Source organism: Caenorhabditis briggsae, assembly GCF_000004555.2.
Source record: "Caenorhabditis briggsae AF16 supercontig from assembly CB4, cb25.NA_055, whole genome shotgun sequence".
Lineage (NCBI taxonomy): Eukaryota > Metazoa > Nematoda > Chromadorea > Rhabditida > Rhabditidae > Caenorhabditis > Caenorhabditis briggsae.
In genome coordinates this window covers 1-18,314 of record NW_025543265.1, presented here as the reverse complement: position 1 = coordinate 18,314, position 18,314 = coordinate 1, and the positions used below count along the sequence as shown (strand labels likewise).

Below are 18,314 nucleotides of genomic sequence, written 5' to 3'. Positions count from 1 at the left end.
GTTTGAACTTTTTTTAGAAGTTTCACAGAATTTTTTATCAAAAATTTAAAATTTTTAAGTTTTAAAAGTTCAATGAAAGAAATATTTAATAACAAATCGAAATAAGTGGAGAAACATGAAAATCTTGAAACGGCAAAAATGTTTTTTTGAGATTTCAAAAATTCTCTAAAATTCACTCTTTCACTTTTCTCATAAAAATAAGTTACAAGAGAGGAAGAGAATGAAAAAATGTCTAAAATTCAAAAATTTCGTAAAGATTGTATATTTTCCCTGTCTACAGTATCCCAAATGAGATGTGAGCAAACAATAAGAATTTGAAAAAAGAATGAGTTTTTTTATGATTCAGAAATGTTAATGGGAGGAGGTGGATGGGAAAGAGATGGAGAGCAAGATGGTGGTGTCTGGTACGGAGAATGACGAGGGATTAGAGGATTAGAGATTGTGAAGAATTTCAGAAAACTACATGTCATTAGCATTGTAAAAAAAGGTGGTTTCCAATTCTGGATAGCTGGAAACAGGAAAAAAAATTTCACGGAATTCGTAAATTCGGAAATATGTCCGAGAAACTAACCAAAACTAGCGATTAACTGGAACATTGTATTCTTGATCACAGAAAAATCGAAATAAGACATTGCAGAAGAGGAGAATCTGAATAAAATTTTACGATTGGGAGGAAATAAAATGAGGGATGAATAGAAAGAGAGATTTAGACATGAAAAACAATGTTGACTCGAATATGGTAATTTGTGAGATACAAAGATAGGAGAAGAGGGTGTAGAGAATTAAAGCAACGAATTTATTACCATAGATATACAACTCGATTGTTGTTTATCTATTGACCCATGCGACAAGCTAGGAATTATGTGAAACTTTTGAAACAGTAGAAAAATTGTAGTTTCAAAACTTTATTTGAAACAGTTTTGGTGTTGGTTGGATTAGCCAAATACATGGAAAAATGAAAACAGGAATGACACAAAAACTGGAGTTTTTTGAAACATCAGAACTTTTCGAAATTTCTGAAACTCATATGCAACCTTTTTTTTCCAAAATGACGTTCTACGGGAAATTGTTTTTGGAAGATTTCTAAAAAGCACTCCTACTGTATCTAAATTTGTAGTGAGCAAAGAATAGGAATTTGCAAAAATAATGTTACTTTCAAAGGTTTGGTTACTTTCAACTGGATTTTGAGATCATTTATGGATTTGAACTATTTTAGTTCTGGAATCCGAATGCAAACAAAGAAATGAGTAGTCGAAACAAACAAGGGATATATTATATACACCTTGGAACAGTAAAAATATGTTTTTGAATTCCCAAAATTTGACAAATTTCAATGTTTCACATTTCTCATAAAAAACGTATTTAGTCACGAGGTTTTCAATTTCAAATAATTTCCACTTCCTACAGTATCCCAAATGGGTTGTGAGCAAACAATAGGAATTTGCAAAAAGAAAGACGTTTTAGAATGATTCAGAAAATGTTAATGGGAGAGATGGATGGGAAAGGGGGTGGAGAGCCGGCAGGTGGTACTGTCTGGCACGGAGAAGAGATTAGAGGATTAGAGATAAACGAGTCAGGAGAAAAATTCTAGAAGAAAATGTTTGTTCTCAATGTTCGAAGCAAATAATTGATACCAAAGTATACATGTTCCATTGAATTACTGTGATCATTCAAAACTGGAGGTATTTAGTATATGAATCAGTAAATAAATAAATAAAGTCAATTTTTCATTGAAACGGAAGGAAAACAGGGTACATTGCAGAACGGGAGAAAGCGAATGGAGATTTCACGCGTGGGATGGGAATGAGAGACTAAAACACCAAGCAGCGGAAGAATCGTTATCAGCGGGGCGAGGGCAGACATAAATGGTAAGAGTTTCAGACAAAAAAAATAGAGAGTACCCCCAAAATTGGAAGTTGAAACAAAATGAAAAGGTTCAAAACGTAGAACCAATTGCTAAGAGTCAAGGACTAGTCTGGCTTCTATGCTTTTGACCAGAATGTGAAAATTGTGAAATTTGTTTTCAATAATGACATCATATTATCAACGGAGCGTGATTACTCATTCTTCACCCTTCTGTAAAAGACCTTCACCAATTTTTTCCTTAAAAATGTTATTATCATTTCTACAGTAATCCTTCTAACCCTACCTATAAACAACTGCAGATCCCTTATTGGCCAAGGTCATCACAAACAACGAAGTATTTAAAAGCAGACGTGTCTTCTCCTTCTCAATCAATTCCAATACACTATCCGCTGAATTCACTATAGAGGGGTCAACTTTAACATTACAAAGTTTAGCCCATTTCAAAAATTCATTGACATTTGAGGACGTGGCAGTTACTATGAGATATATGAAATAGCTCGAATCAAAGCAAACAAACAAAATATAAACATCTTGCAAGGGTAATAATATGTTTTGGAAATTTCTGAAATTCTTCATGAGACTTTTATTACAGTTTCTGAATGACAATGAATTTGTTGAGAATTTTCGGATAATATCATGTTGTAAAAACCCCCCCATCATAGTATTACTGTAATTTTCACAAGCTGAAGATAGTCGAGGCAGGAATCAATGAATATTTAAATCAATTTTTCATGTAAATAGAAGAAAAAGAGGGTGGTACATGGTTAAACGGGAGAATGGATGGAGATTTTACGCGTGGAATGGGAATGAGAGATAAATAGGAAGAGAGAAACAGACATGAAAAAAACCTACACATGTCTTAGCTCGAATATGGTAACATGTGAGAGGGAAGAGAGTGTAGTGGTTCAGGGCTAGCTATGTTTTTTCCAAGTGCTCATAAGTTATCAAATACACGAGGAGCTAATCCAAAAAAAGACACTGAAGAAACAGAAAACAATTCAAAAATCTCTCATCAAAATATGTTCCAAACTCTCGTCTCTTCTGCGCCTCTCTGCAATTTGAAACTCTCGAAATTGCCAGTAGATCCTGATTTTGTGAATAGTGAGGAACATCAAACCAATGAGAAGAAGAGCCAAGATGACAGAAAAGGCCACACCGAAAACCATAAGCATCGTTTTGATGAGCATTTGGAAGACCCTTGTGAAAAGAGAGGTGGTGGAGGTGTCCATAGATGGGTCGTATGTAGAAGTCGAACTGAAATTTGAGATTCTGAAAGGTTCTGGAACTTTTTCGAGACTGAGCTATACGGTTGGAAACGTGACTAACGACTTCATGACCGTGTAGTTCAATCATTAGCGGAGCTGCTTGCCTGATGTTAAGAGTATGAAGGCGTTTTTATTTTTAAAAAAACCCCTAACGACTTTCCTGACCTATAAGAATGTGAGAAAAGAAAACTAAAAACTTACTTTGGAGTATCACCAATTGATTTCTGATTGGAGAACGCGAACATTGAAGGAAGAAGGACCAGAAGACACAGAATCGGCTTCATTTGAGAAGTTAGGAAAATAACAAGATCTGAAATTTCAGAAATATAGATATCTGAAAATACAGGGCGAATGCTCAACATTTACTACCAGTATAAATAAAATTGATTCGATTTAACATATCGGAGAAACAGAAATAACTGTTTTGAAATAAAATAAGTTTTTGGATTAAAAAATTCGAATTTATTTTCGATTGTATGATTTGAAGGCGAACAAGAACACGAATTGTTTGTGACCAATTACAAAATTACAAAATATATAATGGAGACAGAGAAACAGAAAAACATGGAACCGATGAGGAGGAATCGAAAATCTGGAGAGTTTTGTAAATTTGATGACAAAACAGAAAAACCTGATAGTGTTCTGGAAAAAGGGCGGATCGCGTGAAGAATTTAAAATTATGACGAAATCAAAAGAGAGGCGGAGAAACACATATTAAAAATCGATTAAAAGACATTGACGAAAAATTCCGGGAAAAACTTGTCCAAGCTGACCATTTCCATTTCAGCTTCTTGCGGATTTCGAAGACGGTCTTGGATCTTTCTTCGGGTCCAGCGGACCATTTTTCGCATCCAAAAACCGACGTAGAAGATGAAGACGACAAGAAGACATCCGATCAGGAGCAATGCCAAGCATCCACTGATCATCTTGAATAGATCCAGAAGGTTGGTTGTTCTTGGGTTTTCTGGGGCTCCGGCAGTGTTCTCATTTTTTGGGATTCTGAAGAAAAATAACAGTGCATGAAAATTTTCTTAGAATCTTACTCTGTAGCTGTATCCGGGGATTTTCCTGATGTCCCTCCAGAAGCTTCTACTAACCCTCCTTCGTCGTCAGAACCAATAGGCTTCAAGAGATCGAGCAGCTGAACCGTGGAATTTTCCGAGAGATCTGGCGAAAGGAGCGCATCCTCATGATGCTCTGGGTATCTGAACAGAAATTACGGTTTTTTTTCAGAATATAATTTTTGATCTCACTCAGTAAGAGTGTTGGATTTTTCTGAGGCCTCTATCGGGAACTCTCCAGATGACTCGTCGGCGATCACGGAAGACAGGCAAAGAATAAGAATAAGGAATTTAAGAGGCATTATTATAGACACTGTTTCAGGACGAAAAGACAGAGGAATGAAAATATGAATTGATTTTCTGGAAAATGAGTCACAGAAAAAAGGAATGCTTCTCGAAAAAAAAACAGTCAATGATCAGTGATTGGGATTGTTTTTGCACGAGATGAATGAGTCAGCACAATTTTGGATGAGGAAGCGAACATTTTTTTGTTTAGAAATTTGAATGATTTATTTCTGTTTCAGAACAATGAGATAGTTGTTGTTTCAGTTTGGATGGGGTTGCTTCGTTTATATTAGTGGGCATGGATAACTTGGACAGATCACAGGGGTGGGGATCACTCTCTAGCAAGGACGAATCCATAAAATCTGAACTAAAATTGTATTGTTAAAAGTGAATGTTTATCAGTAGCATCGGGAAATCTCTAAATCTTCGATCGGTTTGAAACTTCAGGTTCTCTATAGTTTGATGATATGTCGTTTTAAAAAAATGACATTTGCTGCCTAATAAGCTGGAACAAAAACTGGAAGTTATTTTGAAAAGCGTGCTGAAACAAGAAAATCAGCGAGCTTAAAACAGTCATCTCTGATATTTAGGCCGCAAGTTTCATTCCTGACGAGGCTTCAATATTTCCTCTTTTTCGGTTCATTTTTCCGTTCAGAGTAATTTTTTTGCTGTTTCGAAATGTTTTGATAAATTGTTAAATTTTTTTTCGAGAATGATCTTTTGTATTTACCATGTCCTCCCATTGCCTTTTTTCTCCAATTCACTTGTTTTGCTAACCATCTCCAATGAACGCCAAAATTTTACTCTACAGTACCCCTTTCCAATCATGTTTTCAGCTACCGTAAAGCTTGTAATACAGTGTGTAACATAAGTATAGGGCCACCCGAAATCTATAACATTTTTAAATCGCAATTTTTTGAAAATTTAAAAGCAGAATCGTGATCAGCATCCAGAATTACCCTAGGAAAATGATTCAGGTAATTTTACTCATAAAACTGGCCGGATGCCGGAACAAAAGCTGAAAAATCGGCTTCTGCAAGCGTAACATAGGTATAGGGCCACTTTAGGAATTAGTGGCTGGGCACCCGAAAAACGCGAATATGGTCAACCAAAAATCATATTCTAAGTAGCCTGTCGCTATTCGAATCAAAATTTCCCAAAATTACTTTGTCTGGGTCCGTCGGGAGGTTGTGAGCCGCCGTTTAAGTTCAGTTCCGGTTCAACCATCTACTTTTTCTGCTTTTGGTTTTCAAAAAAATTGCGAATTAAAAAGTTATAGCTAGATTTTGGGGTGGCCCCATACTTATGTTACGCACTGTAGAAGGGCACCCTAAGTTTCAACCTTGAGTCAATCAGAATGATTTTACCGGTTGACACCTTTTTAATATTTTTTACATAACCGAGATAACTGAGCTCAAACTTGACAGTTTGAGGGCCCTTCTATTACAGGTTTTTACGGCAAATACCATATGGACAGATGCCCCTGGTATGAATGTTGACGAAAAAATAATGGAAAAATATCAGATAGCGAACTTTATGTTTATTAGAAAGTCTAAACGACAACAACATTAACAACAAATAGAAAAAACCAACAAAAAGGAATGATTTGAAATATAAAACTTTTTCAAGTTAGAGCTCTGCCGTTCCGGTAGCACCATCACTCTGTTGTTGTCTTTTAAACTCCATCCACAGTTGAATTTTGTGACTGACAAATGAAAGAAGCTCGAAGAGGAGATACGGAAAACCCAATGCTCCAAGCACCATAAGTACAACAATAAGAAGCTCCATTTTAAAATTGAGATTAGTCACAAATAAATCTTCAGGTTCATTTTCGTAGGCTTCGATATTGATCATTTCGAACTTGAATCTGAAACTTCAGAATTTGAATTTGAAAAAGTTTCAAAAATTCTTACGTTGTGAAGTTCTCGATTGGCGGTTCCATAAACATTTGAGACTGTTGGGAAACCACTAAAATTGGGTGGAAAACAAGAAGGAGCAGAAGAGAATCGTGAATTATTGAACTTCTGAAAAGAACTATGCACTTGGAGGTTCAACGAGTTAAAGAACAAAAATCACAGTGATACTCAGTATCAGAAACAGAGAAAAATTTGAAAAGAATGAAACGTTCATGAACGGAATAGAAAGAGTAACACTCCAATTAATGGAGTTGTACTATTGAATTTCAAATGGGGCATGATAGAGAGGGTAGAGAATTAGAGAAATAAAGGTCGTCTGAGTCAAAACATTTGAAATAAAGATTGTAGTACAAAAAGAGGTGACAGACTCTGAAAAAAAACGAGAAAAGTGCAGGCCCCAGGCCCCAGGCCCCAGGCCCCAGGCCCCAGGCCCCAGGCCCCAGGCCCCAGGCTATCTCACCCTCTCTGGAGCCCAGAAAAGCGAGAACTGATTCTTCCCTCCATTTCCCTTTTCTTTTATAGCAATCTCCCGAGGTCAATAGGACATAGAGGGTCGTGGGTTTTTTACGTCGTTTCTTCTTTTTTTTAATGAAGAATTAAATTTTTTTTTTGGAAAAATTTTTTGATTTCATTTTTAAGCAAATAAACTTTTAGTCACGTTAAAATAACGCTTGAATTTTTCTTCCGAAATCTATAAAACTCTTCAAAAAAATCTTTAAACCTAATTGTCTCGTTTCCTGTTGGGGGTATAAAAAAAATGTTTAATTAATGAAATGTTTTTGACATTCAGACAAACATGTTCGCTTTTTTAGATTTTTTAATATCAAAGGAATCGAGATATATTTGGTCAAAGTCACAAAATGATGGATGTAATTTATTATCGGTTTGTGACCGTTTAAAAAATAGAAGAATTTGAAGATTTCTTAGAATTTCAAAAAGAGACAGTTAATAATTATGCCAATTCATTATTATGAAAACAGAAATTAATTACAACTTTTAAAAAGTAGCAAATACAAAGTTAGAGACCAGTAAATGTCTACAGATCAAAGGAAGGGATTATATTAGAATTTTGATCTTTTTGAATTTATTGGTATTCTTATTCTCCTTGCTTTCATCATCATTTTCTCTTTTACTTTCTCGAATCTTCACGACCTCTTGACTCGCTTTACAGCAACGAATTCGATATTCTGAACTTGGCAATGGTGTTGGCTTCAACATCTCCTTCATTTTCTGACCATTTTCTCTCATCTGAATCTCCGTCAATTCCTTCCCTCGATGTGGTAGAAATCTTGTCTCAATAATATCTCTCTCCTCATCAGTCAACTCGCTTCTCATCAGTCTTTCCAGATTTCTTGCGTTCAGAATTTGCTCCAGTTCCACTTTCATGATCGTTCTTCTATATTCCTTCTCCAGATTCTTCCATTCCACAACCCTTCGAATGTCTTCAGTGTGTAAGGAGTCACAGCAGGACGAGTCTTTCCAGTCAGGTTACGGTAGGCTTGACAAATAAGACAGAGAGAAAACGTCGATGGATCCTTGAAGCCTTCAGTGCAATTCGAGCAACACCATCTGGGGCTCACTTCTGGAGTCTTCACGATAGGACACAGGCAATGTTCTCTGTTTTTTTATTCCCATCTTGTAGTTTTCCATGGCACAACGAAACTGTTGTACCTCTGCTATGTGATAAGTTCGCATCTAAAAAAATGAAATAGTTTAAGAAAATGATTAGGCAAAACTTACAGCACGCTCTTGGAGTGTTCTCAAGGGAACCTCAGTTTTCTCACTTAGCAGTTTTTCGAAACTCTTCATTTGAATATTGGCCAACGGCTTCAGTCTTTGTGGCAAATCTCTGAGCTTCTTATCTATACTATCCAAGCCTTTTGCGAAGTCATATCCACATTCTATCAAATTCTGAAGCCCAACTTCCATTGACACTTGACCACCAAATTGCCTCCAAACTGGATCCAAATAATAATGTTTGAGTTTCTGATAGTCCATGTCTCTCGTCGGTGGGGTCCACATCAGTTCCTCTCGCTCCATCTCATCGGTAGCTTTCGGGGTGAATGAATCCAAATCAGCCTGATGTTCAGGACCGATTTTTACAGAATTGTCGGCTTTTTGGAGAGATTTCCCACTGTTCATCGTCACTTTCAGCTTTGCCTGTTCTCTCACGGCTTTTTGAATAACCCTGCTTTCGAACTTGAAGGATTCGTGTCCAAGTCCTAGGGGAATGATGGTACCTCGAGCTGAAAAATTTCTCTTGAATAATTTGAGAGTCCAAAAGATTTCTCAGTATGTTTGTCAGTTTGTATCACTCTGAAGAGTATAAGTGTGGACCTATTTGCTACAGGTAAATAAAAAAGATAAAGATTCATGGAACATAAACTTACGTTGGTAGCGTTTGTGCTCTTCTACATTCGCCGATAAATCCTTATCAAAAATATTGAACTTTTCCTGAAGACGTAGACTTCTTTTCACTGGAGCAGCAGAAGACATTTTGAATGTTAAGATATCTGGAAAACATTTTTTAACTTGAGAAACTCAATTTAGAAAGGATGAGAAAACGCGAATATTCAAAAAAGGACAATTCTTAAAAGTTACCATTATCAGAAAAAAGGCCCGTAACCTAACAATTAGTCGGTAACATGAGAGAACCCTTGGTACCTTATGGCGGGGTATACTGACTTGAAAAGCGGTCTTTTTTGTCGGTAGGTCCTTTTGAACATTTTCAGTCTCCTGGGAAGACTTAAAAATAGGAACTTCACAGTGTTCTGAAAATCAAGAACTGAAATGTGTTCGGAAATTTATAAAATCGAAAATTTCGACATGAATTGGGAACAGCAGCAACATTTTAGAAGTTCTGGAAGAGAGTAGAACACTTGAAACTGTATTTTTAGAATTGTAGACAATTTTTATTACAGAACTGAGTATTCAGAACTTTTTCTAAAACTTTATAAAGTCCAAGTGAACAAAAATGTTTTAGTGCAAAGTGGATATCCAAATATGTATGAAATAAAAATTACGATGACCAAAAGTTTGATAGCTATGAACCTCTTTCATTAAGAACCAAGAGAAAACATAACACTAAATTTGAAATCAGTAACAAAATTTTGAGGTCCGAAATCAAAGTAAAACCCTTGAAACTGCCTTTTTATCATGTGTTCTTGCAAAAAATTGAAAAAAAAATTGAAAAAAATTGAAACTGTTTCAAAAAGTTTGTAAAGTCTAAATAAATAGTCCTATTTATTGCGCGATTCAGTAAGTCATCAATTCCAATACCAAATTAAAGAGGAGTCGGAAATTTCAAAAATATTAGCAAAATTAGAGTTTTTGAAACTGCATTTCTTGAAATCCTTTTTAGTCTTAAACAAATTTCCAAAATAAATATTTGGTCCTGTTTCAAAATGGTGTTAAAACTCAAGTGAACACAAATTTTCCTGTTGACGAAATGATAAAAATGAGATCTCGTCAAAATCCTAACACCTTCGGACCCACACACTGGGAAAATAATATATCTGTAACACGAAAAAAAACAATTTGAAACAAAAGGTTTTGAAAACAGGAGAAAATTAAAATAATGAGGGATCATAATACATAGATCATTTTGATGGGCGGTTCTTTCCAGGTCGAACATTTGGAACCTGTCTTCACCTCGGACCCTTCTGAAAGCCAGGTGGGACCATCCGAAGTTCCCTGTCAATCATTTTCTCCTTCTGGGAAGAAATATGGACTGTCAATTTTGTACTTGACCGTGTAGCTCAGCGATGAGGAATTTCCAATATTCTTTTCATCAAGTTGAACTTCATAAGATCGTTTTGCATTCTCCTTTGAGCCAAAATGAACTATTTCAATTATATCTTATTTTCAATTTTTTCAAAATTTTGGCAATGTGTTTCCTTTTTTATTCTCTTCTAAGCGTAACCAACATCTTCAACAAAACAAATCAAAAATCAAAAAATCAATTATTTTAATAATTGTGATGTAATAGCTTCAGATACTGCCAATGTAGTTTGTAGCGTGAGTCTAGCACATTCTTGGCCAAGCTGTAGGGATTCCACAACTGACTTGTTATGCGTTAATCCGGCGATAACTCCACTGTTGAAGCTGAAAAAAAAGTTTTGAAATTAAAATAGATTTTTGAGTCGCTGGTTAGACGCTGATTAGCAATATTTGGCAACCGGGATATTTAATTTAAAATGTTCGCCCATCGGCCCGTCATTCGCCCAACTTACCTATCACCAGCACCCGAAACCGAAACCACTTTGCCCATTTGAAGCGGCGGAGGAAGCGCTTGAAATTCCAACTGACCCAATTTGTTCCTTCAAAAAATCCAATCATCATTTCTACAGTAATCCTTCTAACCCTACCTATAAACAACTGCAGATCCCTTATTTGCCAATGTCACCACAAAAAGCGAAGTATTCAAAATCAACCGTGTCTTCTCCTTCTCAATCAATTCCAATACACTCTCAGCTGAATTCACTATAGAAGGATCCACTTTAACATTACAAAGTTTGGCCCATTCCAAAAATTCATTGGCATTTGGTGACGTGGCAGTTACTGCATCCACCAGACCAGTTGAGAATACCTTTTTGACCTTGTCAATGTCCGTGGGCTCGAGCCAGACTGAAATGTTGTAGGGTGTTAGCAATAGAGCGCACTTTCCTAATTAACCTTGCTTCTCATGTTTCTTTGCGATTTCTAAAGCTTTTGACATTAATGGAACTGGTAGATTTGAATCCAGCAGAATAAAATCTGAGCATTCCAGAACGTCTGAATTATCATCGATCTACAAATTCAAATTTTGTAAATCAAAAATTCAATTTAAAAAATTACCAAGTTCGGTGTCAACGTGCTCAGCAGTGGCTCACTAGTCACAATTCCATATCTAACATTTTTTTTAATATTAACTGCCAGATAAGTACATGTTGGCTTGTTGATGATCGTTTTCACACGGGTGATGTCCTAGAAAAATTTAGTTTTTGACTTCAAAAAGTTGACTCTAAAAACTCACAATTTTCTCACTATTCTGCCTGAAGAACTGTCCATTTTGATCGTCACCAATAGCAGAGATAAAAATGGATTCACAGCCAAGCCTGGAATTTTCGAGATTGCTGAATTTTTCAGTGTTCAGAAAGTTTTTTGAGAATAAAAAGTCAATTGATAAGTAGCGCGGCATTGAAGCTAAAGTTGTTTTTCAACCAAATATACAACAAGTTAGAATCTTCAAAGTTTCAGTGAGGCTAGTTATTACAAAAATCAATACTTGAAATTAATTCTACTGACAAAACCTCAAGGTATTTCAAGCTTTATTACGACCCTTCAAACACCTAGCTCACCTCGCCGACGCCTCCGCATGATTCCTGGCTACTCCACCCATCCTTTGAACCACACGTCCATTATAGGATCCTCCGTCGTCCTGAAAAATAGAAAAGATGGAAATTTGATATCCAATTTGTATATATCCAATGATACTGTATACCTTAACGTCCTCGCTAGTGATGGCTTCGAAATCCACAATAGCTGCTCCAATGGACACCTGAACGAAATTTAAAGTTTCACAGTAACCTATGGCTGGATACTAAATATTTTTAGTAGCTCAGAAATAGAAACTTGGTACTTGTATCCGGGTTCTCAGCCACATAGAAGTTTAACTGTGGATTAGGGTTCAAGAACGGCTGACAGGCAGCTCATTGGCGTTTTACCAGCGGCCGACCAATTTCTGATCTTCCAAACCCACCACTTTAGGCTTCGCCCCCATTGACGACTGATTCCTATCCATTTTTGAAATAGCTATGGGTCTCCGATCACAAAGTTTTGCAGCTAGTCTACCCGCAATTGACGCATTATTTTCCAGAAGAGCGATATCTGAAGTTCCGCTGTTTCAAAAACGTTTTAATGTTAGATTTCTTTTTTGCAGTTATTTTGATGTTGAACAATCTCATTCTTGCCATATAAGCTCAATTGTTTTCCTATTAGAGATCTCGAAAATTTACAGTTTTTTCAGACATATTTCTAGAAATATCAATGTCTATTTTTAACTCACTAGTCTTCATAGATGCTCCTTTTGTTAGCTCATTGATTCTGGCCAGGATGAATGGGGTGACTTGTTGTGAGGCAATGTTTTGTTCACTGAAAAATGAGTTTTAAAATGTTTATGGGAAGATTTTTGGCGCTGACGGTAGCTCAGCCGATAGAAATACGCCTCCTCCACTATTCTGACCATAAGTCCAATCCCTCGATGGGCAAGAACTTTTTTTCAATCATAAGATTCACAGTTTCAATATTTTTACATCCTATTCATATTAAATTTTTTCCAATCTTCTCAAAATTATCAAATGCAAAAAACTGACATAGCTTCCCTGATTGCTTGATCAATGGCATTTTGAATCAAATCCCCATCAGCTGCATACTTTTCCGGAATCGGACACGCCAAGAGAGTTCCAAATGGGAGACCCAAAGTGTTCGATGTTTCTAAAAGTTTAAATAAATTTAGGGTGGTTTGGTTTTATTAATGCTGTTAACTCACTCAAAAGTTGCACGACTTCTTCTAAACTTTCCGTTTGAAATTGAGCTTTGCTTCCAGATTTTCTAGTGAAAAAGCTTGGAAATACATTTTCCTCCCCATAAACTACACAATTGACGGAGTGAGTTTCCAGATATTCCACAGTTTTTGGAATGTCCAAAATACTCTTTACACCTGAGCAAACTACACACACTGGGGTTTGAGAGAGCTCTTGGAGGTCAGCTGAGATGTCGAATGCTGAAAATTTTTTTGGAATTTTTTTCTGTTACAATTTCCTCAGATTTTGATCTGAAAAATATTACTAGTCGTTAACTGATGATTTTGCCATTTTTATTCCCAAAAATTCAAAAAGCTCACTCTGATCAGCTCCTCTATGCACTCCTCCAATTCCACCTGTCGCAAATATACTGATCCCGGCGGCATGTGCGATTTTCATGGTGGAAGCTACAGTAGTCCCACCGATTTCCTTCTGGAAATTGAATTTTGAAATTAATTATTACCTAGAATCCTCTCTTACCCTGATAAGAGTTTTAGCGATATCTCGAGTGGAAACTTTTACCGCATTTTGACTGGAAGCAAGTTTTTCAAGTTTCTCGTCGTCTAGGCCAACATGGATCTGAAATTTTGAGATATAGGGAATTTTTGCAGTTTCATGAAATCCATATTTTTATTAAGTTCGTTGATAGTCGATTGGTCTGTTCTTCATTGTTGACATACTATATCATTGAAAAGTTTGGAAAAAATTGCAGTTTCATGAAACGCATATTTTTAGTTTTTTTTTCATCAGAAATCGGTTGTCATCGTAGGATTAATACTTACCTTCCCATCAAATAGCGCAATAGTGGCAGGTTGACTTCCAGATGCTCTCACTTTTTGCTCCAAACTTTTGGCGGTGCTGAAATATTTGAAATCCTATTCATGAAATTTCATAAATCCTAAATGTCCTGTTCCAAAATCTATGTAAATTTTCTTTTTTTGAGTTTTTTTACAATCAATAATTTTCTACAAGCGATAGCTAATTGTAAGCAATTCAAAGCGTTCTCACCTCAAATTTTGTGGATACGGTAATCCATGGGTGATAACCGTACTTTCCAATGCCACAACTGCTTCTCCATTAGCTAACGCCTCTTTAACAGGGTTCGAAATTTGCAAAAACTTTGAAAATTTCCGTTTTTGAGTAGTCAAAAGACGAGAATACATGTTGAGAAAAAAGAGAGAGGAATAGAATGTTAGAATGACCCTTTTTACCTTATCAGGAATCGGGGAGAGGAGATAAGGGTGTCTGTGTTCTCGCCGATTTTTTGTTATCTGATTTTTATTGTGGTCATTTTGTTATACAGAGAAAAAAGTAGTTGGGTGGAATAGATGGAGTGATAAGATACATGACAGTTTTGGAAGGGCGAAAGTCGGAGTTCGAATGTCGGAATTCGAAAATCGGAATTTGGAAGTTGGAGTTCAGAGTTCAGAGTTCAGGAAATGCTTACAACGACACAACTAAAAAAACCTATAACAGAGGCCCAAATTGAAATTTTCGAAACATCAATTAAAAACAACAAAAAACAGACAAAACAAACATCTCGTTTCCATTCTCAACATTCTCATAATTCGGACATGTCCATCGACCTACTTCCTTAGATATTTTGATTCTGTCTGTTTTTTTAACAAACGACTTCTGAAATTTTGTGAAAAGTTTTTGTGAAAAATTTTGTGAAAAGACTTTTTGAAGCAGACAATTTTAAAATACTGTTTCAAACTGTTTTTAAACTGTTTACTCTAACTTCACAAACTGATTAGTTACTTGCCGTTGTCTCGTTTTTTTAGCGGTCTCACAACCACCAGTAAGGTATGGAACAGGCCTGTGCGGCAACAATTTTTTTTTCGGCAATTTCGGCAACTTTCGGCAATTTTCGGCAACAAAAGTTTTGCGTCTTTTTTTAGTAAAATCAATACGTAACTCACCTGAAAATGCTTCTATCCGGCTCAGAACTACAGAAAATGTGTTTCATAAGTTCCTTAAAGAAGTAATTACAAAAATTGGCAACTCAAGACCACATTTTTTATGCAAACTATTTCTCTTCAGCAATAGAGGGTATTCCAATGGTTGAAAATATTTGTTCCGATTGTGAGTTTTGAAAATAGTGCGCTCAACTTGTTAGGCAACTCACGACACACCTTTCCTAGAGATTTGAGACAGATTGGATAATTTTTTCGATGAGTTTTGACTCATGATATTTATTTTTCTCCTATGCTCACAAATTTGAAGCTTATTTTTAGATCCGATGCAAGTATTTTTGATGATTATTGGGACACATTTCCTCTAAAATTCACTCTGAGGGATGATGGTGTTCAAATTTTGATTTTTCTAACTTCGAAATCATTTTTTTGACTAAAAAAGTTGTGAAAATCTCTAAATTCAAAAAAATTTCAGTTGCCGAAATTGCCGGAATTTTTTTGCCGAAATCGGCAACGGCAATTCGGCAACTTTTTCTTCATTGCCGATTTCGGCAACGGAAAATCGGCAACAAAAATTCGGCAATTTCGGCAATTTCGGCAATCGGCAATTTGTTTCCGCACAGGCCTGGTATGGAACTCAAGCAAGCAACTATTCATCATACAATGATACTGGCAAGATTTCTTGTAATGGGTCTCCCAGTAATCAATAATTGGTATCAGAAACATTGATATTATAATTTTAAAAAACATGTTCTGAATTTCTGAATATTGCGTAACAGTAAATCTCGAAGTTTATGGAATATTTTTTAGAAGCTTCAAAATAAAGTAAAGGTTGGAATAGTTATTCTAACCCCAGCTACCCCCGACCGGCAAGGACTCTCCAATCCCGCCCCAGCGAACTTTAGGTAATAATCAAAAAGTCTGAAAGCTTATTGGTAGAATGTCACTAATTTGATGTTCAGCCAACGAAAAAATAGAAGCCAAATTTTGAGGTTAGTAGTAGGGAATTGTCCTTTCTGGTGCAGCTTTTGTCCCACTTTTTTCAAATTTTTATTTTGCTGTTTTTTCAAGTTTTTTGCCCTAATTATTTTTTTTCATATAATATTCTTAGCAAAATCCACGATTTTCACACTCTCAGATTTTGGTGAACTGAGTTCACCCCCACTCACTTTCCCACTTTTGTCCCACTTTTTTTCAACCTCTCAAAACAGTCACTTTTCACTCCAACTGATAACAAATTCTCTACACTTAAATGCGTTTTCAATTCTCTTATCAATTTGTTCTCATGTCAGAATGGTAAAGCGCCTGTCTTGTGTTTGAATGCTAGAAAGTTCGAAACCCTCTCAAAAGCTCAGGATTATCCACTTAATGAGATCCGAAAAATATGCAAGAAAAATTGAAAAAAAATCGAAAAAAACGAAAAAAATCATGAAAAAAACTGAAAAAAATCAGAAAAATCAGCCAAAAATTCTCGTCGAGCAAACATGAAAAATCAACCGTCAGAACCATGAAGAAACGGCAAAAAAATCAAGTGTTAACCAACACTCTTTTCATTCAATTCTTTACCATTATTACGTTTTATTAAATGCTGAATAAAGATTTGAAACCATTAACAAATGTAGATTTATTAGAAATAGCAAAAGAGTTACAAATCAAAGATTTCAGAGGTGTATTCCAATCTTTATAATTCAATCAATAATATAGAAAAATTAAATTTTGTCCAGATGTAATTCTTCCATTTCATCGCGGAGCTTCTCCTGCTTCTTTTCTAGCTCGCGTTTATGTTTCTTGATTATTTTTCCAGCTTGTCTTCTTTCGACGCGGTTCTGTAAAAGAAACATCAAACTTAAATATGAAAATCAACAGATTATTACCGAAGCTTTTTTGTCATACAATTCCCGTCTTTTTTTGATTCGAGCTACCTCCGACTTATACTCTCTTTCAAGATTTTCAAGTTTCGCCTCCTCCACCTTCACATCGCTTCGAAGTTTTTCTAGTTTCCCGTTTTGAGCTTCAATCTAAAATCAAACAATGTAGAAATTAGTACACATAAAACTTACCCTTGCTACACGATTTTCTATCCAGTCATCTTCCCTTTGTCTCTTAAGATATTCTTGTCCATCTGCGACTGTGATTTTTTCCTTATCTTCAATAGCGTTACGTTTTATCAGTTTCGGAATATGACTTGGGTGTACCACAGTGGTCGGAGATAGTGCGGTATTTGGTGGATCCACTTCCATTTTGAAAATACAAACTTTAAGAAACAACTACAAAGAGTAGGGAAAAAATTTCAAAATGAGAAAAATATGGAAAAAAGAACATATTAGGTTGGCGGGAAAGTCTTTGTCACTTTTTCAATAGTTTATTTCTCAAAGAAAAAATAACCGAATAATTAATTATATTGTCCATCATTATCAACAACATGTCTCCAACGTTCCCTCAATTTATGGATTCCATTGCGGTAGAATCCAGCCGGGCGTGAGGCAAAGTATTGTTTGAGTGCCGCTTCGACCGCTCCACGGGAATTGAAGCTTCTTCCTTCGAAGGCACGTGTCATATCGCCAAATAACCAATAGTCGGAAGGAGCAAGATCAGGAGAATACGGGGGGTGAGGGAGAACATTCCATCCATATCCCATCAGCTCCTGCTTCACTTGTTTCGAAACATGTGGGCGAGCGTTATCATGTTGATAGTACACTTTCTTGTCTTTCAGGGCCGAACGGTCGACTGCTTTCTTGAGGTTTCGTAGTTGAGTAGTGTAGAGGTCTCCAGTTATTGTTTTGCCCTCGGGCAGAAGTTCCCAGTAGATGGGGCCGTCCACTCCCCACCACACAGAGAGCATAACTTTTTTCGGATGAAGGTCGGGTTTGGGGACATCCTGTGGGCTCTCTCCTTCTCCAACCCACTGGGATTTCCTGTGGTGATTATCGTAGAAGACCCACTTCTCATCTCCGGTTATTAGCCGGTCCAGCCATCGATCGCCCGCGTGGAGAGTGAGAAGAGTAATCGAATCGTCGACTCGGCGGTCAAGGTTGGCTTGAGTCAGGTGATGAGGTATGAATCGACCAAAAAGTTTTCTCATTCCAAGAGACTTCAAACCTTCAAGGACTGTGCTATGGTGAACTCCGAATGTGACAGCTAGTTCACGGCTAGATTGAAATGGATCCGATTGCAATGCGTGCTTCAGCTTGTCCAAATCCAACTCACGGGGTCTCCCAGAGCGATCCTTTTCATCGAGCGAGAAGTCATCTTTTTCGAAACGATGGAACCAATTGCGAATAGTATTGTAGTGAGGGGCATGTGTGTTGTACACATTCTTCAAGAAAGTTTCCGAATCCTTCATCGTGGTGTGAGATAGGAAGAGGTAAATCAAAACATGTCTGATGTGAATAGCAGTGGGAACAAACATATCGTTTCAATTACAGATGAGGAGCAGGGAAGG

The 18,314-nt window shown here is 36.5% G+C and overlaps 3 protein-coding genes across 3 annotated transcripts; all 3 read right to left on the bottom strand.

The window, feature by feature from the left end:
* Positions 1-1,272: 1,272 nt before the first annotated feature.
* CBG23860 lies at positions 1,273-8,889 on the bottom strand (the record flags this gene model as incomplete). The annotated part of the gene is made up of 9 exons (XM_002647906.1): positions 1,273-1,282; positions 3,023-3,120; positions 3,905-4,130; positions 4,229-4,336; positions 6,391-6,445; positions 7,527-7,835; positions 7,974-8,088; positions 8,134-8,639; positions 8,784-8,889. The coding sequence occupies 9 exons, from the start codon at positions 8,887-8,889 to the stop codon at positions 1,273-1,275; spliced, it is 1,533 nt and encodes a 510-aa protein (XP_002647952.1).
* A 1,466-nt stretch (positions 8,890-10,355) lies between these two features.
* CBG23859 lies at positions 10,356-14,119 on the bottom strand (the record flags this gene model as incomplete). The annotated part of the gene is made up of 16 exons (XM_045240906.1): positions 10,356-10,497; positions 10,626-10,712; positions 10,761-11,019; positions 11,068-11,182; positions 11,230-11,358; positions 11,408-11,489; positions 11,733-11,812; positions 11,876-11,932; positions 12,134-12,261; positions 12,440-12,525; positions 12,747-12,867; positions 12,923-13,156; positions 13,277-13,388; positions 13,437-13,535; positions 13,739-13,814; positions 13,965-14,119. The coding sequence occupies 16 exons, from the start codon at positions 14,117-14,119 to the stop codon at positions 10,356-10,358; spliced, it is 1,962 nt and encodes a 653-aa protein (XP_045091185.1).
* A 2,462-nt stretch (positions 14,120-16,581) lies between these two features.
* Positions 16,582-17,112, bottom strand: CBG23858 (the record flags this gene model as incomplete). The annotated part of the gene is made up of 3 exons (XM_045240905.1): positions 16,582-16,698; positions 16,747-16,890; positions 16,933-17,112. The coding sequence occupies 3 exons, from the start codon at positions 17,110-17,112 to the stop codon at positions 16,582-16,584; spliced, it is 441 nt and encodes a 146-aa protein (XP_045100826.1).
* Between the last annotated feature and the right edge of the window lie 1,202 nt (positions 17,113-18,314).